Source organism: Lepisma saccharinum, chromosome 3 (assembly GCF_977018435.1).
Source record: "Lepisma saccharinum chromosome 3, izLepSacc3.1, whole genome shotgun sequence".
NCBI lineage: Eukaryota > Metazoa > Arthropoda > Insecta > Zygentoma > Lepismatidae > Lepisma > Lepisma saccharinum.
The window spans coordinates 51,798,450-51,824,448 of NC_139231.1; the positions used below are offsets into that span (position 1 = coordinate 51,798,450).

The 25,999-nt window shown below is 40.8% G+C and overlaps 1 protein-coding gene across 2 annotated transcripts in view; it reads left to right on the plus strand.

The window, feature by feature from the left end:
• The window catches only part of LOC145985027 (furin-like protease 1), an 844,450-nt gene that overhangs the window by 705,872 nt on the left and 112,579 nt on the right, over positions 1-25,999 (plus strand). For both annotated transcript variants that reach the window (XM_083118535.1, XM_083118536.1), the window contains one exon: positions 3,472-3,600. In XM_083118535.1, the coding sequence (XP_082974661.1) occupies positions 3,472-3,600 (129 nt within the window). The remainder of the gene's footprint in view (positions 1-3,471; positions 3,601-25,999) is intronic.

Below are 25,999 nucleotides of genomic sequence, written 5' to 3' on the forward strand. Positions count from 1 at the left end.
TGCTTTTTACACGGGAAAAATCAAACTTTTAATGTTCGGCGAACATTCACATCACTAAAGGAAAAAAAAGCAACAAGCGTCACCAACAACAACCAGGGAGCTCACATAATGGTTAGGCAATGTCACCGACTTTGACGTCAGAGTTACGGAAAATTCCACGTTTTGACTGCTTACAGCGCCATTTTTTACCCTGGTGGCGAGAATTGGAACTATTTTTTTTTTTTTTTTTTTTTTTTTTTTTTTTTTTTTTTTTTTTTTTTTTTTTTGCATAATTCGCGAGCGCATTGCTTCATTATCATATCTACGAAGTTTCAGACTGCTACTCTCATTACAGCCCGTGCTGTACCACTCTGAACACCGTCACTTTAATTATAACCACCTGGTATTTAGGGAACACATCAACCTTACCAAAAAAAATATGATAAGTCATAAAAATCCTAGCCATCGAAAGCGTAAAAGCTACAAGATATATACGTAAACAATAACCAGAAGAAACTACCTGCTATAACAGAATAATAAGTGTCTGGCAATTAATATTACGTTGATATATTATAATTTCAGTAAGCTTGAAAAATTAAAATTATTGGACTTATACGAATTTAATTTACACGCGATCGGTGTTCATCTGTCCAATGCTAGATGTTAGCCAGCAATGAATGCTACGTGTCAACCAGTAGAGCTACTATTTGCGCGAATGATAGTCGGTCTTCATTTCAGTATTAATCACGCATCATTCATTGTCTTTTTACCGAGTATATATTCTGTCACTACGTTTCGAGAGTAATGTCCTCTCGCTACAATAGATAGTAGGCAAGAAGATAGACAATGAATTACGCCGAATTAGGAGTCCATGCCAACACTAAAGCTATAATAACGCAATGGAATGTATTTAAACGTTGACCAGAGGGAAATATTATGTCTCGTATAGCTATGACATCGACCTCTTTGTTAAGTCCAGATTCCCATTACCCTTCGTCATGAAAGTATTTTATGGAACGAAGTGTGTAAAAGTCCTTTCCCCTTTTCAGTCTCCTTACTACCCATAATTCCCTTTGGCAGTTCCCTTTCGTTCTTCCCTTCGCCAATATGATCCCTCCCTCTCCATTCTCATCTTGATATATTGATCACCTTTCAGATTAGTCTTGGGAGTTTCTCCTCCTTCTGTAGGGTACCCTTGACAGTCTCAAAATGGCCCGTTGACCCTTGGTCGTTAGTAGAGCTACCCTTGTGTTCTGGGGCAGAAGCTTTTGCTTGTTAGTGTGTATGAGCACTAAATGCTCCTACCTTGAGATTACTCGAACTTTAATTTTTGATCTGTACAAACGGTATTTCACAAATTTTCTGATGGAGGGTTCTTTTGTTCTTGGGTAACTAAAGAAAGCTGTCACGGGGGGAGACGGCTTCGTAAAATCGCACGCCCACTTTTTGTTCGTCTAGGTCAGTCAGCTCCTGCGTAGCCAGATGGCTAACAAACACTCTCGCCTTTGGTGTGAGCTGTCTCGGGTACAATTTTTTGGTGTGCGTTCCCAAAAATGTTGACCCAGCGTCTTGAGGACAATTGGGTAGCTACTTGAATAGAAGTAGTAAACTCCAGTCTCGAGAGCCAGAAAAGACGGGATTCGATGCGCTTACCACGCGTGACCCAATGAAAAAACCACTGCAGCCATCCTCTGTGGCGGAGTGATTGACGTAGCGCACTCCGAAACTGGAAGTCGAAGGATCGAACAGAGGCTTGCACGCTTCATGTAATTTTTCATTACACCATTCATCGTCGTCGCCGTGACTAACCTAGAGAGGTAGAAATGCGACGTTAACGACAGTGTACATGCATCTACTGGAAATCCATCCCGAAAATTTCTTAACATCTAGGCTATCGGGGAGACCCGTTGACTGGCATCTCAACCAACAGAATATTACATTAGTACAATAACTCCTTTGCCGATGGACAATTAACACCTCCATTGTTTTTCCATCCAAATAATGAAAGAAGAGTAGCATCTACATCTGGAAACATTGCTCGTTCTCCCTTCTCAGCTGTGAACACTGAACCGCTCTCAACTCGAGGCCAAATGGTCCGCAGCCCGTAAAATTTATGATGGTATTGACAATTTGATCAAAACGTTATTGCTGTCGGTGTCCCTGCTGTGGGACGCAAGAGCTGGGAATTTTTCATTTCAGCTGTCCGCGTGACTGGTACCTTACATGCAATTCAAATGTTCGTTCCGCCATTATGGAACAATCTGTCTTCTGCTTCAGTCGTTGCGTTTCATACCTGGCACAGTCCTCTGTGACCTCAGAACAAAAAGGTGATGAAACCTCCCAATGTTGTGAATTTGTTCTTGTCTAATGCGAATATTTCCTGAATGAAAAGGGCGATATTTGGTGTGAATGTGGATAAGAACGAAAAGATACACCCAACAGTCAGAACTACAAAGACCATTAACTGCAGAGAAAATTCTAACCAAACTTTCAAACTAGACCAGACAATATTTATTATTAGTGTTGACATAGAGTTCGTCCGTAGAGACCTTTCGTGTGTTTTATGCTCAGTGTATTTCGTGAAAATTCGCTATTGTTTTCACAACATAACAATATAAAAATTACTATTGGTTCAACACCAATGTGGGTGTTATAAATATTCTCTCGATCTTCTTGTCTAAGTTCTAATGGTAAACTATCCTTCAAATATTCCTTGGATCTTTGATCTTATCTCCCAATAGTGAATAATCCTTTAAATATTCCCTGGGTATTCTTGCCTTATATCCCATGAGTGAAACATTATTTTAAAATATTCTTTGCATCCTCTTATGCTCTACATATATCAGTGATGAAGAATTCTTAACGCATTCCCTTGATTCCTTAAACTTGCCTAGCAATGACAATGACAAAAAAATACCTTTAAATATTCCCCTGAGGTACAGTCACGGACAGTTATGGGTTGTAACGCCAATAGAATCGTAACAACTCAGAAGTGTCCGTGACTGTACATGGTCTGCCTTTCAGAACGTTTCGATGTTTCTAATTGACCACACTGCCGCAGAGCAGAATGTCACTCAAATTTCGAGGAGAAACTCTCCATAACTTCATTCTTAATTCTGTTGTCCGAAACGTCAAAAACTGAGTAACTGAACAAGACATTCTTAGTAATGTTAATATATCATTTATTTACCGTTAAAAATGTACAGTCACCGGCAATAAAAACGCAACACAAAGATCCTGAAATACTGGCTTCCCTTTAATGCGTTACGTAACTCTACGGCGGCGGAAGAAGATGTCATTGGAAATTTGCTATTGAAATCCTCTTTTCGCCGTAGAGTTAGCAACACACACAACGCCTTGCAGGGAAGCGTCAGGATCTAGGTGTCGTATTTTTATTACCGATGACTGTACATCTACATATAGTAATTTAGTACTTTTTCAGGATATTCATTTTATCGTGGTGAAATCTGATTGTTATCCTTTGCTTTCCAGGTGAAGTATGCTCGCCAACAGGAAATCCGCCGAAGGGTGAAACGTGACTACCTCCCCATGAGAACGCGATCATCGCGTGTGTCTCGCACTCCCCTCAATGACCCCAAGTGGCCTCAGATGTGGTATCTGGTAAGTGATATCTTTAACGCTTACGTGCGCTCTTAGTAATAAGTTAGTAAACGAAAGTTAGTAAATCAGTCTGTTGCAGTGAGTTTTAATCAATTCACTGATTCGCAGTTGAAACGCTTAATGGACGTCCATGGTAAGAAATAGTGTTCGAGATAAATAAATTAGGCAGATTTGTCGCGAGAAGTGTTAGTCCCAACACCACAAAAGTGGAATATCTTTTTTAGTTTACATTATCGTTGTCAGTTGAATATTTCCACCACAGCAATTATGTAAAAGTTATTAAAAGGAAAAAAGGAGGGAGGAATGAGGAAGTTTATTTATTTTTGACTTTGTACATGGCAAAGATAAGGCTATAGTACATTTTCTTCCACTTAACCATATACTTCGACATTATCTCACATCTTGTTTACTAATAAAGTATAAAAGGAAAAAAAAATAATAATAAGGAATACCAAAACGTATACAATTTACAAACGCACACACAGATACATGCTCACCATTTCACGCACAAAGAGAATTATCTAGCACACAGAGAGAGTACTTATACATACAAAAATATAAATGTTAAAGACACTAAATAATGCACCAAACGAAGTGAGATATAGGATATGAAAGTGCAGGAGGTTGGCCTTTCGAGAAAATTATATATGCATTAAAAAGATAGATATAGGCCTGAGACCAAAGATAGGGATACAGGCACTAGAGAAGAAGAAAATAAGCACCAAAAGAAACTGATGTAAACTCAAAGAGGGGTGATACGGATTGTAAAAGAGCAAACAGGAGCACTAAAAGAGAATGAATGAAGGAAGGAAATATGCCTTAATATAGTGTTTGTAGAATATAGATACCAAGACTAATAGACAATAAAAGGAGGAAGGAAATAGGCACACAACGAGAGTGACAGGCACCGAAAGGAGAGGGAGTGATACAATATAAACATCTAAAGAGCAGAAAATGGACATAAGTAGAATTGTTTGAACTTGGATTTTTGTTTTAAGCACAAATAAGCTAATCGAGACTGGAACTACAGTTTAAAGTGGAATCCGAACCGCTGTGCAATGTGCCTCCAACGGTTATCGAACCCATTCATTACAAGGCGGCGACATTACAACTATGCCACACATCAGTAGAATGTGATATGGATACTGACAGAGGGAACTATATACCCTAAAAGAAGGGGATATTGACACTAATAATAGAACAATATAGGCACGTTGATGCAGACACTAAAAGCGAGAGGTATATGGATAGGTCCTAAAGGGGAGATAGATACATGTAGGAACTAAATGTAATGAAATTAAGCAGTAGAGTAGACAACCCTAAAATATTAACAAGCAGAAAGAGAGGTGATATGAGCACTGAATAATATAGAAAATCAAGATCGGTACAGAAAGTAACAACTCGAAACAGAGAAAATAGAGTTGGTACTGTTGGTTCAGTTTCGACTCGCTTCTGTGCATAAAGAAAAGTTTGAAACACTAATTGTTAAGTAGAGAGCAGAGGCCTGATTCACGGAACATAATCCCCACCCAGGCACAATTGACGTTCTCGTGTTGTTTAATAATTACACCTCTGTTTGTATATTGTTCGACCACATCCATGTGTAATTAGCCACGTTTTCATCAGTGTTACAATGTCTGTTTCCATGGCCCACCCGCCCACAGAAATAACACGGGGAGTGATGTGTAACGTTCGCAACTTTTAGGTGCAAATGAGTTTGTTCAGACAAGTGTATCATTGCGCTGGATCCGAGTGGCTTGGACGCGGTCCAACCTTCTGCGCCTGCAACTTCCAATTTAATTAGCTGCGAGGTCAGCGAAACTTAACTGTGCAAAATACGAGGACCAGCAGGGAATTTGCGGAAAGGGTTTTTAAGAGAAAGATAACGCTGCCAGACGTATCCAGGCGGAGTTGTGCGGTCACCATCGTTTCTTCATACGGTAATTACACCTGCTCTTCTTTTTTTGTGGGTATGAAGGATAGGTTCATAATGTAATGGGATGATAATAGTGTTATTTATTTAAAAGCAACACTAAACTTGATAGAAAAAGAACAGTCGTACAAAGTGTTGCCGCCGTACAAAACCTTTTAAAACGTGAAGAGGACAAGGCGAACAACTTTTCTTATGTTTTGCTCGTTGATGCCTCCTTTCGACGCTACAGACCCTCGAATAAAAAATATATCCCCTGTACACATAACGTCATGATGCAGAATCACGGATGCCACTCACATGTTTTTTTTTTTCTGTAGGATAAGATCCTGAAGACGAGAGTGTACTTTGGAAACAGTATCATGTCGCAGACAGGTTAGCAGCTTGAGTTAGCAGAGTTTAAACCCACCCCCTTAAATCGTACGTGTTTCACAATATACATACATACATGTGTTGCTGTACGTCTTGGGTTTATCATGACGATGTGAATGATCAATCATCTGGTGAATGAAGCACTCGTGGTTCGAATCTGGAACCTGGCTTCGTAGGACGTCACGCTGAATCATTCCGCCACGGAGGCCGGCGGCCTTTGCCTTGATTCGTTACACAATCTGTCCGCAGCTTGCCAAAAAGTTTATCGTCCTCCGACAGAAAAAATAAAATACCACTGGCAACCATGAATGTGTCCAATGTTGCATGCATGCAGGATAAAATGCTATTTATTGAAGTCTCGTAGCGACTTCTCAAGGACAAAAATGTTAAGAAAATTAGTTTCTCTTTATATCTTCTACACGCTGTTAAAGTGGTAAAACCCGTATATCTGAACAAATGTTCCACTTCCGTATGCATTCCATTTTAGATTATTTAGTTAATCGGAACGATATGAACGATAATACATTGATATAATATGTGAATAACAAAAAAAAAATAAAAAAAAATAGCCATAACTTACAACACATTACACTAACCACACTTCAAGAGTTCTTAGAGCCGGTTTTTCAATGTGCGATCAAAGTTCAGGTTGGGCAATAACTAGAAGTTACAGCAATTTGGGTTTTTCAGCTCCTCAACTGGAGGTTAAGTGGTACTGAACTTGATCCGTGCTTCATCTGGAGGTCAACGAGATGACTGGTAGTTTGCGAATAAACATGGCTACCTCATCGGAAGATTGATTTCCACCAGAGAGTTTCTCAGGCACATTGAACGGGAAATAAGTCAATAAAAATTTACATTGGTGTAAAAATAAACTTGTTGTGCTTGGCAGAATTCAAATGAAGTGCGCAGTAACAGAAAGATTACTGCAATTAGGAAGAATTTTATGGAAAATGGAATTCGTGCTGAGGATTTTGGATCAAATCCACTAAAACAAAGGAAATGGTCGCCAGACTCATTTGTGTGCACATACTAGTAATATCTGTCCTATCGTGAAGGAGAACCCCAAGTGGCAAGTTGTTGTAGTTGGTAAGGGCAGAAGCTTGGAGTGAGGATATAGTTTTATGTCGTGAGTTCGAGTCCTGCTGCTGACTTTTTTCTTGTTATCGTTAATTTACCACTATTCTGAGATTTATATGTATTTTATTTTGCGCGATCCTAACACACTTATTAAAAATTGTTGTATTTTTATATCGTCCGATAGAGATAGTGTGTAAAAGTTGAATACAAAATATGAATTTTCAATGAACATATTTATTTTCTCCGTGATGTTAAATTCTCCCGAGAAAAATAAAGTATACAAAGCGGATATATCTGCGTGGGTGAATCAGAAAGTAAGTTACACCCGACCCGTGTTCGTGTACAAAGAGAGATAAAATAATCACGCTTGGTGGCAACACTGTCTGGAATGTTTTCTTCACACACCAGAAGCAGCCGTGCTTCAGCTGGTTTAGTAGTATGCGAGTAGTCACAGTGTGAGTATGACGAGTCGTATTGAGGTGGCGTCCAACATTGAGGTGCGAAATCCATCGCCAAATTGTCGAGGTGTATGGTGAGAATGCGATGTCACGCCCTATGATCGCAAATTGGTGCCAGATGTTCGAAGAGGGAAGATCGAACGTGAACGACGAACCGCGTGTCGGGCGGCCTGCAACTGTCAACACTATCGACAACGCGGAGCGTGTGAATGCAATCATTGTTGCTATCCACCGCGTGAAAATTAAGAGATTGCAAGTGAACTGAACATATCCAATGGTATTGCGTCTATGCTGATTCGTGATCAGATGGGTTATCGTAAACTGTGCTCTCGCTGGGTGCCGTGCTTGTTAACCGACCGTCTCAAAAATCAACGTTTTGATGCTGCGCTGTCATTTCTTCGGCGTTATTCCATGGATGGTCCGCAGTTTCTGAGCAAAATCATCACAGGAGATGAGTCGTGGGTGCACCAATACACTCTCGAAACAAAGAGGGCATCCATGGAGTGGAGACACAAGGATTCGCCACCACCAAGAAAAGCCAAAATCTGTCCAACCGTTCGAAAGGCCATGCTGACGATCTTCTTCGATTCCGAAGGCGTTGTTCGCAGTGAGCTTGTGCCCCGAGGAACAACAACCAATGCCGCAACATACTGTGACACTTTAAAGAAGCTGAGAAAAGCCATTAAAGATCGAAAGCCCGGAAGATTGAGTGATGGGGTTGTTCTTCTTCACGACAACGCTACCCCCATACAGCTGGTGTCACACAGGATTTACTGCAGATATTCAAATGGGAAGTGTGGTCTCACCCTCCCTATAGCCCCGATTTGGCACCCTGTGACTACCACCTTTTCAGTACTCTGAAACAAGACCTAGGGGATAAGCGTTTCGCGTCAGATGAGGAAGTGCAGGAAGCAGTCTCAAAGTTCTTCAAAGAAATTGGACGGAATTTTTACACACAAGGAATCGAAAAACTGGTCACACGATATGAAAAGTGCTTGGAACACCTAGGTGACTATGTCGAAAAAAGTTAAATGTTCATGCGTTTTCGTCCAATATTTTTTTTCTATCTAATGTGGTTTTTTTTTTACGGGGGGGTGTAACTTAATTTTTTATTCACCCTAGTACTTCTAGTCGAAAGATACGTACAAGATGAAAACACATTAATTCCTAATTAGCAAGATAGAGTTCTTTGTTTGATTACAAGGTGACGCCATCTGGGAGGCTGTCTTTATATTTGATGTCGTGTATTTTGTACTGTACCTAGAAGGGATAATTATTTATACTACCTAATACCATTTTGTGGTTTGTGAAGTCGATCTGTTTTAGGAAAAAAGCCAAATCTGTAGTAATTGTTTTCCCCCTTGTAGTTTGTATTTCTTTGTAGCAACGAAATACCCGCGCGTTAAGTTCTGCTGTATTTACAATGTAAACAATGAATTTCAACAACCGCATGTACCTTATTGTAGTTCGACCTTTTCACACCAGGCGAAATTTAATTTGAATTTACACACCTAGATGTCAGTTTCATCGAATTTCTCGCTCAGCATTGCAAACTCACAATTGTTACGGGCCGAACTTACGGTCAACGAACCTTTGGTTATTTTTACATTGAAAAACCCTGTGTTGGTTAAGACTGGAGGTGAACTCCAACTGGTGGTTGGCTGACCAAAAAGTTGACCAGACATTGACAAACCGGCCCTTAAACGATGATTTGCTGGCAGAATGGCCAACCAACTTCATTCAGGGGGGGACTTCTTCCCCTCTGGCTCCTTCTTACCCTTGCAACTGGTTACCTGAATTGTTTTTTTAAAAATTCAGGCTACTAGGATGCAACCGTGCAATACGTATACAGGAAACAAAAGCTAATCAATACCGCTAAAATGAAAAGGCCCCTTGTGAAATCGTAAACACACCACTTCAATCCTAGTAAACAAACATACATCTCGTTAACAGGTAACACACACACACACAGCTTTCACTGTAATACAAGTTTTCTCATAACTCTTGTCCCCGCGGGTGGGCATTGTGACCAGGAGGTCCAGTGTAAGCGGAGAGTTGGTCCCTCCTCGACGGCAAACTTGGCCAATAACACCGAGATTAAACGTAGAGCTCTTCGGAGTTAATTAAACTCGCATACGAGACAGCGAACGAGCTGGCATCTGGCGGAGGCAAACAGAAACAGGCGCTCCTCTTCCGGGGCCTTCCATCACACGTGACAATACGCGCAGAACAAACAAGACGGACTCGCTTATTCCGTCTCGTCATAAGCCATCGCTTGGCGTCGCAATCATGTCAGAATCATTTCCCTCCACTCGCGTGCAAACGAACAAACATTTGAAGCGGAACCTACAAAAATCATTTGCTCTCGTCGTCGCCTGGTCGCAGTAATTTACTGTTTTTCATAATAGATGGCACCAGCTGAATAGGTTTAGATAACGCTCAAGCTGCATGTGTAGAAAACTCGACAATTGGCACTCATAAAGGTCAGTAGTGACCCTTTTTGCATTCCATTGACTTCATGAGTGCCTACAATTTCTAGTCGTCTAAATCATTGTCTCTGAAAGTGTGATTCCGGGGCCCTCGGTGACAGTATATGGAGATAGTCACATATATTGTACCCGTAAATATTGACGGGCAAAAATTACAAATCAGTCCTCTTTGATTAAGGTTAAATGGAGATTGTAAGTTGTAATCTGGGGTTTTCCTAACCGTGGCTATAGATGAAGTCGTTTAATTGCCTAAACTGACAATCTTAGCTCTGTCTATTTGGAGGTTGAAGGAGGGAGGGCGCACGAAAAGGTTCTAGTAATCTCTCTTGTTATTCTTCCCAGCGGATCGCAAAGTACTCGGACTTGCTCAGTGGTGACTGTTTCCCGGTGTAAATAAACTCATGTTGGTTGAGAAGTTGTTAAACACGAAATCACCAGGTTTGTTTCAGGTGTTGCATCGCTAAGGATGGAGGACTTGACGAACGCTCCACCCCCCCCCCCAAAAGATATTTAACCCTGACGTGTGCTTCACCGAAAATAAAGCAAGCGCCGAGTCATTTATTAGAAAATAAATTGTTCCCATGATATATTGATTGATGTAAATGCAAGCGCGTTTTTCTGGAGATTGAATGAAAGCGATGTATTGGAACGACTCTGTTGATGGCATACAAAAGCTATGCTGGTAACCATTACACGAAAATTCATGGCAGTCAAAAGATACATAGATTGAGATTTGCTGATCGATTGATTTGGTTTATTTTACTTCGCTTTTCTGCCAGTTTTGGCGAATCGCGAAGATGAGGATAAGTGATGAAATTTTGAAAGTGAGGAAAGGACGCTCACAAATATCAGTCATGTCCAGGCCGGGATTCGAACCCGAGACTCCTGGCGTCGTAGCACGCTGCGCTAACCACTCCTCCATGCAGGTCGGTGATTGCTGTTCGAATTCCAAATCTTAGTTTGTAGAAAGTCACACGCCTGGACTATAGACATCCGTGACTTACTTCTGCGTATGGCATGGATGTATAAGTAGTAGGATAATACAATATATTTCGTTATTATCCCTACTTATCCATAGAAAGTCACATGAACTCAATTGAATGTTTGCAATTTTCTTATTCCTTTATCCCTAAATGTACGAGATACAAGTACGCTTTCAGAACCTAATAAAAAATAAAATCTGCAGTAGTTTTATAAATTGGGAATTTATTTGGACTACAGTTTGTCGACAAAAACTTTGAAGTTGAGACCACGCTAATCTCCGTAAAATTAGATCCTTTTTGTTGAAAGCGTCACAGCTGCTATATACCTCGGGGAACTCGTCAGCTATTGTATTTAAGCTAAAACCAAGCAATTTTTAAACTTTGGCGTACTTTAAACTTTGGGAAAATATACTTAGTTGATGCACATAAGAAATCCGTGGCGAGAAGCTGAATCTAAACATCCGCAACTTTCCAGCAAATTTACAATTGCATTTGAATGGCTCCTGTGCCTTATCCCAAAGTACTAGGAGAGCGATCTATGGAAACTAGCATATTTCCAATCCAGCAGATCCTACGCAATCGAGATGTATATAACGGCCTTCCGAAGACCTTTCTCCAGACTCCAGAGAAGTCGGCGGTGTTCTCTGTCAAGTGACAGCGAGAGCTGACCCCCCTCCCCCCGATAGTAATATAGGACCGGGACCGCATTAAAATCACCAAGGGAGGGGAAAACAGTTTAGATGAGACCTTCTGGGTGCTTTGGTCACGATCTTGGCTTCCGAGCTGCTGAATGAGAAACAACGGTCCACCTTTCTCAAGGACTTTTAGGAGTCCTTATCCATCCACCAAATCTTGGAACTGAGGATGCTAGAAATCTCCCTGTCTCTCTGGTAACTATGGTAACCGGACGGCTTAAAAGCGTCCACCTCTTTCGCTCGTCAAACAAATCCCCGTCGCACAAACACAGACGAAGGGAGATTGTGGAACTCAGTGGAGTACAGGTCGTCCTTGAATGCGGACCTCACTGTCTCAGACGGAGCAAGGAGACGAAAATTTTATTTATATGGATATTAAGGCCTGTGGCAATCAGAGATGATCTGAAGTCCCCATGTTAAGGTTTGCGGTATTGCTGATTTCGCCAAAGAGGTAGTCGTGAAGCAGACGCTTTGCTCAGGTGCTTCTGTAGAAGGAAAAGTAACGTCAAATTCAACTTCCTGTCTTGCAGGACAGCAGAAACTAACTTTGTGTGTGCTGTGTAATGAGTATGAGGTTCTTAACAGTAAGTTACATTCGGTCACGTTCAAAATACTGGAAGGCCGTATTGAGTGACAAAGTCGACCCTTGTAGCGAAGTGGTTAACACAAAGCTTTACGACACCAGGGGTCCCGGTTCGAATCCCGCCTGGACATGGGTGTTCTCACTGTCCCTTCATCAATTTCAAAATATCATCACTCATCCTTAACTTCACGATTAGCGAAGTGGGGCGCGGGGAGCTACGTACAATAGCTAACCTAATTCAATTAACCTATCGAATGACGTCGCCAGATAATTTTGTTCTGTTTAGCTGAAAGTTGGACGAAATATTGTCAGGTGCATCTGAGATAGTGGCTACCAAGATTCTCCCTTTTTCTCCTTTTTTCTTTCCCTCTGTCTCGTCTTCTTTGTTATGTTTTATCTAGTAATCTCTCTCTATCTTGATTTGTGGTGCATTTGTCTCACTCTGTTTCTCTCAAAACATTTCTCTTCGATTTTTCTCTCTTCTCTTGTTGTTCTATCTCTTTTCTCTCTCTCTCTCTCTCTCTCTCTCTCTCTCTCTCTCTCTCTCTCCCTCCCCATAGTTTCTCTCCAACTCCTTCTCTCTCTCCCTTGTTTATTTTATTTTTGCTTTCTCTCAATATTTAATTTCTCACTTTCTATCTCCTATATTTTATTGCTCACTCTCTCTGTATGTGTGTCTTTGTTTCTCCCTTTTTCTATCACTCTCTGCTTCTCTCAAAATATTTCTCTCCCTTTTCTTTTCCATGTTCTGGCTTGTTGTCTTGTCTCTCTCTCTCTCTTGTATTTTATTCCTGCTCTCTCTCTCAAGCTTTTATTCCTCCATTTCTCTCTATTTTATTACTCTCTCTTCTCCTTTTCTTTCCCACGCTCTCTGATTTGTCCACTTTTATTTGTAAACACGAAGTCAACGTACATTTCAACCTTCATATATACCAATAAACAGGTACATATTAATATTTCACTTCAGAACATGTTTATCCCCATGCCCTTAGAAACATTTCTGCCTCCGCCGTCTACACGCATATTCTTGCTACTGGGGAAATGGTACGGGCCTTTGCCCTTCCGTTCTCCTATATCGCAGCGCAGGAATCGTAAAAACTGTTTTCATTCTAACTTTTTACCCCCGTTGATTTCTGCGGAGACCAACAGAGGTCTCTGTTTTACCCTTCCTTTCCTTGCAGGCGGTTAGATGAACCAAACAACCCCGAGGCAGTTTTTCATGGAACCCGTGACAGTTGAAGGGCGAGCTACGGTTAATTCTATTTCTCGTTGTCTCCTTTGGGAGCAGTAACTTCCCCACAGGACGTGTTCTGCCTGGCAAATGCTCCGGCTACGGATTCTGGACGGTGGGGACACCTACGCAACGGAGCGCGAAAACACTGATGCATGGATTCTTATCTATGCGATGCGTGCGCCATCACCGGAATTTAGATTTTGATCCCTCGACCCTTGCGTGTGTTTTTCATCTGTTTTGGGGGTTTCCGGCAGATAGCGGTTTGAATCATTGATCAGAAGGGAGGGCTGGAGGAACATCAATTTATTATTCCGTTATTGATATGTGCTTTTAAGTGGAAGAGCGAAGAGAGCTTGTTGTGGTGTAAAATAGACATTGGTGAGCAGATGTGAATTTTGTGATATTTCAAATCTAGGAAACTAAATCTCACCGAGTTTGCAACACTGACACTCTCTTTTTTTGCCCTGAAAGGAGGCAGTTAATCGGTGTCTCTCCACGTAACAATTGAATCTGGTGGGACACTGATGGAGTAATGTCTTTGACTGCTTGTTTGGAGTCCCACTAGTTGTTTCCTCCAAAAGTGATGCCTCCATTCCAGTGTCTGGATGCAGTTTTTTCGAATATCTGTAAATGCAACTGTGCTCCAAGACAACTCAACCTTCCAGGAACACTTCACAAGCCAAAACATATGCATCCATGCAGAAGAAATATTGTGTTCAAAAGCAAAACTCCTGTTTGAAAGAAATAATACTTCTATCCATTATATGATACCTACATTATCGGTTACAATCACTGAGGAGGCGAACTTTGAACCGTAGCTTTGCCAATAATGCTATCTGTTGTCTGGAAGGAACCGTGAAACCAAGGAGCGAGACGAGCTCTATAGCTGGTTGTCTGGCAAGGAGTAGATGCATCATGTGACATTAAAACCTGGACGGAATAGGCTTTCTGGGAAATATATTCAGCGTAATAGGACAATAGTCATGGAAACCAGAAAACCTTTTAAGGAGCTCATAAATGCACGAACAATAACGTCACAGCTTTGGGGTTTTGTGTCAAGTATTATGGACATTTGTTTTCTGAACCATACATTATGTAAAAAAAAGAAGTTCGTTGTATATTTCAGTCTGTGATATATATATATATATTTTTTTTTAAAAAAAAAAAAGAAGACACTACACCGAGAAAAGGAGAACAAATGTGTACGCCGTGAAATTTTATTATCTTGAAAGCGTGCCTCGCGTAGTGGTAACGCTGTCGCCTTGTAATGAAGGGGTACCGGGGTCGATCCTGAGTGGAAGCACACCAGTGGCGAAGATATAGTACTGCTTGCACTATTAAAATAGTATTTAATGTACTTAATGTTGAGTGCCTTATTTAGTTTCTATCGCACTCGATTTCGCGAAATTTTACGGCCGCAAACTCTCTCAGCAGCCCGGTGGCAAGCACCAAACTCTGCTTGCAGCCACCACGCGGGAAACTAACGCTGCTGAAGTATCATATGGCGAAGGGTAGATGCTGGTGAAGGTACGGTCCCCAAACCACTAATAAAAGCTCTGCTTTTCGGAGCTTTTCGGCTTCTCGAAAACAGCCGAGCCAAGCAGACAGCAGACACTATTAGCGGAAAGCATATAAGTGTTAACACGATCTCAAAGATGAACATTTGCTTTATTATAAACACAGAACTAGTCAGTTATTTTACTCTCCCGTGAACAATAATTTTTACAACGAAGTTGGTATCCCTTTTCTGTTAGTTTCGGAGCTTTTAGGAACATTTTCCATTTCTGTGGGAAGAACGAGTGGTTGAAGTGAATGTTCTATTTTGTTTGGTATGTTGTGAATTTACCAAATCAAACATGGATATTTCAAATTGTGTACGGGAAGCTATAAGTATTAGAAAGTATTTTATTATATGAATAAAGTGACCAAGAATTTTGAACTAAGAAGCATGGCCGTTGAGAGAGGAGTTGGGGGATATAATATTATTATTTAAAATGCCTTTTCTTTCCTAGAAAAACTAGGGCAACGGGCTGTATAATTTATTTAACCCCCCTCCCATTTCGGCGAATTGCATTGCTTGCCTTCTCCTTAAGGGCATGCGATACAATTTCCACGGGAGTCTTCCCAAGCCCTTCCGTCCATGGCAGTGTGCCAACTTAGCTCTCTCGGAGCCAGATCTGGCTCTTTCGTGCACTCTAGCCGGATCCTGTGGCCGAGTGGTTAGCACATCGCGCTGCGACGCCAAGGGTCCCGAGTTCGAATCCCGCTCGGGCTTGGTTGTTTGTGAATGTCCATTCATCAATTTTATCATTTCATCACTCATCCCCATCTTCACAAATTAGCCAAGAGGCACAAAACGCGAAGTAAAATAAACTAAATCAATCAATCACTCTTTCGTGCACTCGTTCGGCTGTGAACTGGGACGCCCACCCCCCGTGCTCCACTATGATTCCATCTCTGGTTCCGACCCACATAGACCACCTTTCGTCATAATTATACATTTTGCACGTAAATATTGATATTGTTGTATTGGCTGCGTCGCCCCACTCTCTCTTATCTCCCCAGCTACTTCTTTATAGCGCAATGCTAGACGTGAAATTGACATAATATTGTCGTCAGGGAATTCTTTACTTTCGATTTCATACCACCATCGGTGGATTATTGAGATGGGCGATGCCGCCGGATCTAGATGTTGAAAACTAAGAATAAATTGTCATCAATTTAGAGTTAACGATAATAGCAGTGCCCCACCCCTTTGACAACTAACATTACCCTAGAGGGCACTTTATCCAGCCATCGTAAATGTAGCTCCATGAGAGTCAGTTTTAACTCCATTTAAGGTGAAATTTAGTTCTTTTATGCCCATCAGGTTTGGCAACACTGCCAGGAGGCAAGGAAAAAAGCATTGATCATAGGGGAGTATGATTTGATTCATTCTCTTGTGAATATAAAACTTCCGATGGAATAGAAAGATATGTCAACGGGAAGAGGGCAGTTTGAAGATGAATTTCACCAGCGGAAAAGTCGAAACTTCCATTTGATTAGCCGTAACTTGATGTTGAAGTTGATTCCCCATAAGAAATACATGGGATTCCAAAAATTATTATTCATCATATTTTTCAAACATCGTGTCCAGCTTAATAATCAACATAACAAAATGTTTGCACTTGCAACATGGAGAGAAATTCCTACTCTTGTATACACCCAGGGTTTGTTTTATTAGCAGTGCCCATTCGGGCGATACTGAAATAAATGCACAATTGGTGCGTAATTGTATCTCCTCGCCTTAAGACCACGCTTCGCCACTGAAGCACACAGTGATTCGGATTTCACTTTAAACTGTAGATCCGGTCCCGATTAGCCTATCTGCATAAAGTGCACTGAAAACAAATCTATGACTTCGATATCTGTGAAGTATTGTGGTGAATTTGTCATGCAAACCCGAAATTTGCTCCAGTTTATTTTTGGAACCAGAGTATCCGGCTTGTTACAGCAACAATGAAGAGAACGAAAGGACAAATAGAAACGTCAGGATTCACGTTGTTTTACGACCGAAATTTCTACGCTGCTGTGAAAAATGGGCAAGAAACAAATCTATTTGTTCCTCCGTGAACGACACGATGTATGGGTCTTTAAAGCGAATATCTCCATAGCTAAAGCGTCACCCAAGAATCTGGTTCTCTGAGCTGGAGGAAAAGCGTCAACCTTTGGAAATTTCCGAATCAAAATCGCATTTTTCATCCACAACGGCCGTTTCCCTTTGCCTCATCCATCTTTCCCGATCCAATGGCGGTGTCAGCAACCACGTCGCTGCAAAACGCTTTGAAGTTTTCTTCTCTTTTTTCCTCTCGGGGCATCCTTCATCGGAGATCAAGGGAAAGGTGGCGACCCGGTATGAGGTGTGGTCCAACAGTTTTTCGCATTTTCCTACAGAAATATGTAATAACTAGAGCCGGGACATTTAGGTGCTGCACCTACAAAAAAATAATGTTGGGCGCTTCCATATATGGAGTCCCGCATGTTATATATCGCCATAAAGACCCATTTGCAGCTAAAACACCCATGCACACCTAACCATGAAATTTGCACCTATTCTGCACTTAAAACATGGTTGCAGTGAAGGATTTAAAGTAAAAATGTACGATTATATGTGATGTTCTGTAAATCGAGGTAATTTTGTGCATCCATAATGCAACTGGAGGAAGGAGACATACCAGCCTCTGAACAGTGGCGGATCTTCACAGAAACCAAGAACAGTCTTCAAGCATTTTCTCTTCACAAGCTAGAACAGAGTTTGGCCAAAAATCCGGACATATTACGAATTGTATGTGGTAACAAATTATCATTAGGGGGCAGGATTTTTCTGAAATTTGCCCCCTTGTTGTCTGTTGACGTGGAGAGGTGATAAAAACACTCCCTGGCCGATGAACGATTAAGCTTTGGGTTCACCAACATAGAAAGGTACAACATAATTCAGTACAACTTATTCCTTATGTCAAGGGTCCCGGGTTCGAATTCTGGCCTGGGCATGGATGTTTCTGACTGTCCATTCATCAATTTCATTATATCACCACTCATCCCCATCTTCGCAAATTAGCCAAAAGTGACATAAAAACGAAGTAAAATAAAGCAATCAATCAATCAATCATTCATTTTGTATTCAGAAACAACTGCCAGGGTTGAGCAAAGACTGAAGTATTCTCTACTGATGAGTGTATGTAATCAAAGTATATCTTCATTTCTCACAATACTTTCTTTGTAATGTTTAAAATGAGAGATTTTATGACACACATGAATGTACTTAAGGTTTTCTTGATTTTTTTGTTGCACCTAAACATGCACCTATTTTGTGGGTTTTTTTTTTTTTTTTTGCTCCTTTTTTGCACCTGAACGGTCAAGAGTTTGGACCTAAAGATCCTGGCTCTAGTAATAACATAATAAGCTGTAATGTGAAACCAACTGCACGCAGTTATATGCAGAATGTGACGTATTTGCAGTGACGTTAATGTCACATACTAATAATTACACTCAGGGTAATTATCCTCCCCCGCCACGCACATTTGCCCCCCCATGCGAACGCATTAGGGTTCCCCGATGGGTTCCCAAGCCATCAGTCAACCCTAACTTAATTGTGGCTTTCGTCGAAGTGGCCGAAATTGCTGGACACTTAAGGACGAAATGGACGCTCACGTATGTGGAAACAATGAGCCAAACGCACCGTGCCTTTAATCAAGCTATTTTTGGAGTGACGTGCCTTTCGCATTGTTTTGTCGGAAGAGGGCACTCTCTCGTTCATCATGCGGCTGTTAGTGCGTGCTGGCCAAATGAGTTGGTCGCTCTAACGAGCCTAAATGCGCATCATCCTTCTGCCCGATGTACGGCAGACTATTCGGAAATGTGACAGGCTGAACGGAGGTGTGTTGTACTGTTAACGGTCTGTATATTGCATGCACAATTTTATTTCTCCGGCAGTTGGAGGTTAACTGGCGGTCGGCTCTGGTATTTACTGAGTGTGGTCATGGGCTGCAAGTCTGCTCCACAAGGCTGCGGATTCCTAGCAATGCCAAAACTCAGATGTTTTGTGCAGCGGGTTGAGAAACAAGTCCGTTTTCGTGGGAACAACTTGTAGAAACTATATTACTGGACATTGCGCAACTTGATGAGTAGGACACTAATAAAAACATCCACTGGACCAGAAGACGCTACGGGAGCGTTATTTGAAAAACTACATGTAAAAATAATACAAAAAATTAACTACAAGCTCGCCCACTGAGGCGGAAGTGGAGCGTATAGCAAAGGTAACGTAGCGAAATTCTTCTGCTGGAGTCCAAAAATTGTCTTGGCTCCATTTCGTGTTGCGTTGTGGAAGGAAGCGCGAAATTTTTAACCTCGACCCTCTTGTCACTTTTCATGTGTCTTTGGAAGGTCTCGCTGTAAGACCACGTGTCTCAGCCAGGATTTGAAAAGATGATCTTGCTCCGTCTGTACGAGCTGAAAAATTGAACTGTTGTGCGTGTTCTCTTTGCAAATCACTCGGTAATTACAAGAATGAATGCTTTTCCAGAGAAAGCCATCCCGGGTCCGAATCCCGGCATGAGTGTTCCTTGTGAGTGATCTGCCTCAATTTCATCCTATCGTCAGGGACGGCGACAGGGCTGGGCAAGCGCCCACCCAAAAATTTCTGTGCCCACCCGATTGCCCACCCAATCAATTTCAATAAGTACATTTGTACTTGGGGATATATGAATGATTCAATAAATACGTGTATTCTGGTGTTCATAACATGTACCTTTTACTTGTGAATATTATCTATGCTAGAAATGTTCACATATTATCATCCCATATAAAGCCAATTTTGTCATTAGAAAGTGAAAGTAATTACTAGAGCTATTGAAACAAAAACTGTGACTGTGATCATGATTAGAAGCAGCTAGTAGGCTTAGAAGGCTCAAAATTATGCAGGGTATGATCAAGATTAGATCAGAATTTAGGGTGAACTTGAGGACTGTACTCCGGGCCTTCACTGGGAAAGACTGCTTTGAAAAGTACCATATAATGAAAAAATTAGGTACTTTGGATGTGGTAAAAAATATAATAACAAACCACACCATATAACATGGCGAGAAGTTCTAACTGAAACTGTGTAGAGGGGATTGGAGCGAGGTCTTGGTGCCTCCACATACGTATATGTAAATCCCGGCCTGGGAAAGGTTAAAATAATCTCCAAATAAACAAATAAAAACATCATCTTAGCGTTACTTCCTCCATCAACACAATAAATTATTTCGACTTTTTAATTATAATAATTATTATTATTAGCATAATTTAATCAAGAAGACTTAGATGGGCAGGCCATGTCACACGAATGGCAGAGGAAATAATAGTTTACAGGATTCTTGTTGGGAAACCTGATGGTAAGAGACCAGTAGGAAGGCCAAGACGAAGATGGAGGGATAACGTTGAGATGGATCTAAAGGAAATCGGTAAGGATGGGAAGGATTAGATTGATGTTGCCCCGGATAGGGACGGATGGAAGGTTTGTGTTGCTGCAGCCATAAACCTTCGGCTTTAAGTATGCTCGAGAGGATAGTATAGTTTTAATTAGCTCCGCATTGAAATTCCAGAAGTGTCATTTTTTATTATTTACAATTTTTATATACCTGCCATCTTCAAATATCAATATGTATGTGAAATATCAACTTTATATTCGTTCTACTAATAAGAACGAATCACAATAAACACTAGAATACCGAAGTGAATAAATTTTAATAAACCAGTTATGTATGGAAAATGCTACAGAATTATTCAATTGCTAATGACTGGCTTATCATATTTAGAAATCCTCGTTCGACACATAAATTTTGTCACACGAATCAGCCGAAAATGTCGACAGAATCTGTAGATGCATCTGAAGTAAAGAAAAAAATTATGTCACGAAGTATCCAGAATACGATTTTGTTAGTTTGTTTCTAAGCCCAATTTTATGCTCAGATGGGCTAATCGGGACAAAACCTACAGTTTAACTTGTAGTACGAACCAGTGTGCATTGTGCCTCCACCAGAGAAGGGGGGGGGGAGTCCAACACATGACCTATGCCATTGGGGAAAAAATACTATAAAGAAAGAACTCGCACCAAACGTGTCATTTTATCACCACAGAAGATGCGTCCATTTTAAGAGGGTGATTGCATGAGAAAAATTGAGACTTTCGGAAAACAACGTCAATGTTCACGGAATTAGCTGCCTTCATCCACTAATGAAACGCTGTTCAATTGAAACTACCACATCAACTTTCTAAGAGATACGAGCTAATGAAACTCCATTTTTGGAAGAGTAAGTTGTGGTTGATTTGTTTTATTTTAAGTCATTTTTCTGCTAATTTTGATAATGACTACGATAAGGTTCAATTGTGATTAGATGAAAGTAACGAAGGGGCGAAAACAAACACACGCTGACACTCAAAATACAAACCCTCATAAATTATTACTTTGACAGTGGTTCCAGGGGCCAGGGACTCGTTGCCCTGAAATAATAAAGTTTCCAGGGTATGCTGCACAGGTTGACATTCTAATGTATTCGAAATGGTCACACCATACAACCCAAGTAATCTGCAAAAAATAGATGAATTATTACTGATACGGTGATCAACTTCGATGAATTTCTTGTGTCCTAAATAATTTTGTTACCTCAAAAGTTATGTTCATGTAATCATACGTGTAGGTTCGAATCCGGCTCTGGTCGGAATTTATTCGGCCTACGTATAGGGCCGGTGGCAACCCACCATCGTGAGGAAATTGGGGAGCTCCGAGTGAGTGAGCGTAATCCGGTCCCGGAAATCTACTATAACGGCTGGGGATACGTCGGGCTGACCCCCCGACTATTTCAATACTGGTTGCAGATCTCCACGCTTAGAGTTGACGAAGGAAAGCGTGGGAGGGAGACCGGCAGTCGGTAGGTAAGCCAAGGCCCTTCAGGGCTGTTGCGCAAAGGATTAATCATACGTGTGTGGCTTCTCCCGCATTAGTAACCTGGCAGTTCAGAAAACGAATAGCAACTTAGCTAATAATCTCTTCAATTCTGAACAGATTTTTCAATCTTACTTGTTTATTACTTATGAGTGATATTTTGTCAAAATAGCCTTTCATTAGCCTAGGAATACTTTATGGACAATGAACAAAGAATTGGTTTTCCGTGTGTGTTTTAAATCATTACTAATAAGACGTTCATTTTAATCCAAACGTGCAACATGGCGATTAGGAGGAGTGGGAAGTGGGGGATGCAGTTGCCCCGGCACATTTTGCCCCCGCACTATGGCCTCTTTATGCTAAGCCTTTTCTACCAAGAAAAAAGTATATTGTCCTTGCCCCTCAATCGCCGCTACTACAAACATTCAGATAGATTTCTCAGTTGTACAAACCTTGTAAGCTAAGAAAAGTGACCCCCAAGGAGTAAGAAAACTCTTTCATTAAAAAACTCATACGATGAAAATACTATGCTCAGGAACATGTCATGAACTTCACGATTGTCTACCATCGCACTTTCTATCACTGTCGCGTCGGCTACCGTGGCGGAGTGGTTAGCACATCGCGCTACGACGCCAGGGGTTCTGGGTTCGAATCCCGGCCTGGGCATGTATGTTTGCGAGTGTTCATTCATCAAATTCATAATGTCATCACCCATCCCCATCTTCGCAAATTGGCCAAAAGTGGCACAAAGAGCGAAGTAAAATAAAGCAAATCAATCAATCAATTAAATCAATCTATGAAGTATGTGCCTTGTATTTGCAACACAAGCTTAAACATAATTCACATTTATTTCACTGTATTAACATGCATGAAAGAATGTGATTAGAATGTATGGTTGCGCATGGGTAAACACTTCCTTTAAATGATTGTGTCCATCAGAGACAAAGAGAAAGGAAATTGAACAAGATGCGAGAATAGATTAGAAAATAATAAAGAGGAAAACAAGAAAAGGAAAGGAAAAAGAAGTGAGAGGAAAATCGGTAGTGTAAGTGAGAGGGGGATACATACGTCTTACATACACATATATACTATATATGGTCTTACATTTATACTGCCCACCCTAATCTATGAATATAGCGCTTCTGCCCACCCTGTCGAAAATTTCTGGCGCCGCCCCTGGTTGCGGACCCCGTTCACCGGGAAAGACATGCGCTGATGCGGGGCCGCTTGCCGCCGAGTCTCGTAGCGAATGTCAGGGAACGCTCTGTATATATGGTCTTACATTTATACTGCCCACCCTAATTTATCAATAAGGAGCTTCTGCCCACCCGGTCGAAAATTTCTGGCGCTGCCCCTGCCTATCGTCAATCAGCCTCATCTTCGGGATTAGTCAAAAGTGGCAGAAATGCGAAGTAAATTAAACTAAATTAATCAATCAATTTTCCAGACGAAGTCACTCTAAGAATATATTATAATATGCAGATATCGTTTGACGTTGTAATGATGTATTTTTTATTGATGATAAAGAGATAAGCATAAAGCATTAACAATAAGTTTTTATTTTTCAGCGTCTGCAAAGCACTATATACAGTATATTCGGGACTGAGGAAATTTAATTTCCCTTCCATCGCTCGCAGTCCATTGGCAAACCAAGGTTTTCCTATCCATTTCAGTGGTCACCCAGATTTTATCCCATTGGCAATACTGGCATATCATAATTTCCAAAGATTTGGCAGCATTGACAAATTTCCTAAATTTTGGAAATGCAACCCTGTTACATGGTAATTACCCGAGTTTTATCAACACAGACGCGTAGATTATTTTATTTGTTTCATTGTACAGCACCATTATTGAGTAACTTGTCAAAGATTTGGCAGCATGATGTAGAGTAATTCATTGTGTGTATGTGGACGTTTTAGTTGCGTGTGTGTAGAAGGCTGAGAGGGTGAAGGATTCGAACAACATAAACAAGGGTTGAGTGGGAAATGAGCTGAGTAAGATAAACCCGCAGCGAGACAGGAAAGTACCTAGAAAAAGGGTTAGAAGGGAGAAATTCAATTTCAGCCGGGGTTTTCACCTGCTTCTCGAAAGAAAGCGAAGGGGCTCGAAGCAGCTTGATTAGATGCGGTGGCTTGCTTACCGCTGGCTTCCCACAACTTTAAATTAGCTGCCCGAAAGGTCCACGTTTCGCTCACTGCGGGAATCCCCTTTCCTCGTTTGCCGAAGCCGTCTGCCAGCTTATGGAATGCTGCCTGCCGTCTTCTCCCTCTGACGTCGTTTCCACACCCGCTTCTCCTCCGGCCTTTTTTGTTCCAGCGCGTTGCAGTGTTTCGCTGCAATTTCCCTCGTTTCTAAAATATTCCCTTCTCTACTACGATATTTCCCCCACTTCTTAAAAACATCCCTCTTAACTAAAATATTTACATCATTACTAAAATCTTTTCCCCACTACTAAAACATTTCCCTCCTACATTACACTTGATACTGGCCAAACGGATAATTTTCTATCCGGATATTCGGATTATCCTAAATGCTAGGATATCCGAAGAGTGTTATTGTTTATCCGTTTTGCGGGTTATCCACATTTTCTTTTATTTGTCATGTTCGTTTTTCACTGTACGGATTTTGTACAAATCCTTCATCAAATCTGTACTATCCGGATAAAAAATAAACTTGGACATTTTCATGAAAATAGTGTTACTTACATGCACCTGGCAACCAATGCGATAAGTTTGTTTCTTCATCCAAGTTTTATGTAATTGCTGTCAATGTTAATGAGAATAGCTCATTGTGATAAATTCCTGATGCATCACATGGTTGCCAGGTGCATGTAAGTAACACTATTTTCATGAAAATTTCAAAGTTTCTTTTTTGTTGTTTTCAGTAATTGCATGATGTATACAGTTTCGAAACACACCTTTTGTGGCACTGAAACACCAGCCACCAGCGGTGTTTCCAATGCACAGTTTTAATTTCTAAAAACAACGATTTTCCTAGTTTCCCCTTAAAGACGCCTCATCCGATTGGCTATCGGTAAAAATGAACATTTCTTTTTCACTGCCATAGATGCCGAGCTGATCCACCTAACCAAACTGCAATTTACCGACGGCATGTCCGTACATGTTTTATGTGCCATTTTTCATGCTTTGTAAAAAAATTCATTTACACTTCCCGTTACATCTGGCAACACTGCGTGGACACTAATGAAATCCAATCATTGTTCCCCGGTTTAAAAATATATGCATCAACAAGGCTTCAATTTGGTATAAGGATTATAGGTGTACCACTTCCGGTTCAAAAGTTGTAATATCCCCAACTCCGGGTTGCGTTATAAATGGAACACCCGATTTTATTTATTTATTTACGACTGTGTTTACATGGCTACGTTAAGGCTGGAATCCCTTATCTTTCACTTAACCAATAATTGCAATTTTTCATTACTTCTGTTTAGTAATATAACGAACAAAATGAAGAACTGTCACTTAAATATTTACCTTGTCAATCAGTTTTCTGTTCGATAACATTTCCATTTTTAAGTTTTCGTCTTGTAGCATTAAAAACGAAGAAATCAATAAATATTTTCCTTGTCAATCAAAGATTCTCCTGTTGAATAACATTTTCATTTTTAAGTTTTCATCTTGTAGTATTAAAAACGAAGACAAGAAACTGTTAAGACATAAACTCAAATTCCTTTCTCATTCAGTATTTTTCAAAATATTGATATGGAGTCGGAAGCGCTAGCATACTGTAAATAGTTGTAAAGGCGCCATTACTTGTAATGACGTAATGGAGTTCCACATGGGGAGCAGCACGTGTAATAGAACTAAGCTCACGTGGGGGAACCCTACATCAACTTCCAGATGTGACAGTCAGATTTACCGTCATTATTATTATCATTATTATTCATGTATGTAGCGGTAAAAAGACGAGTTGATTCAAAGTGTTAAGTGTTTTAATTTGTAAGATTACATATTTGATTTTTGCCAAGCCGACGGGAGGAACGAGACATCCGCTTGTGTTAAGGGCGAGCACCTGAAGGGTCACGCTATGCGTCTAAAGCTTAGGAAATTCGACCGTAATGACAAACATTCAAATATCTCGGTTTCCAACG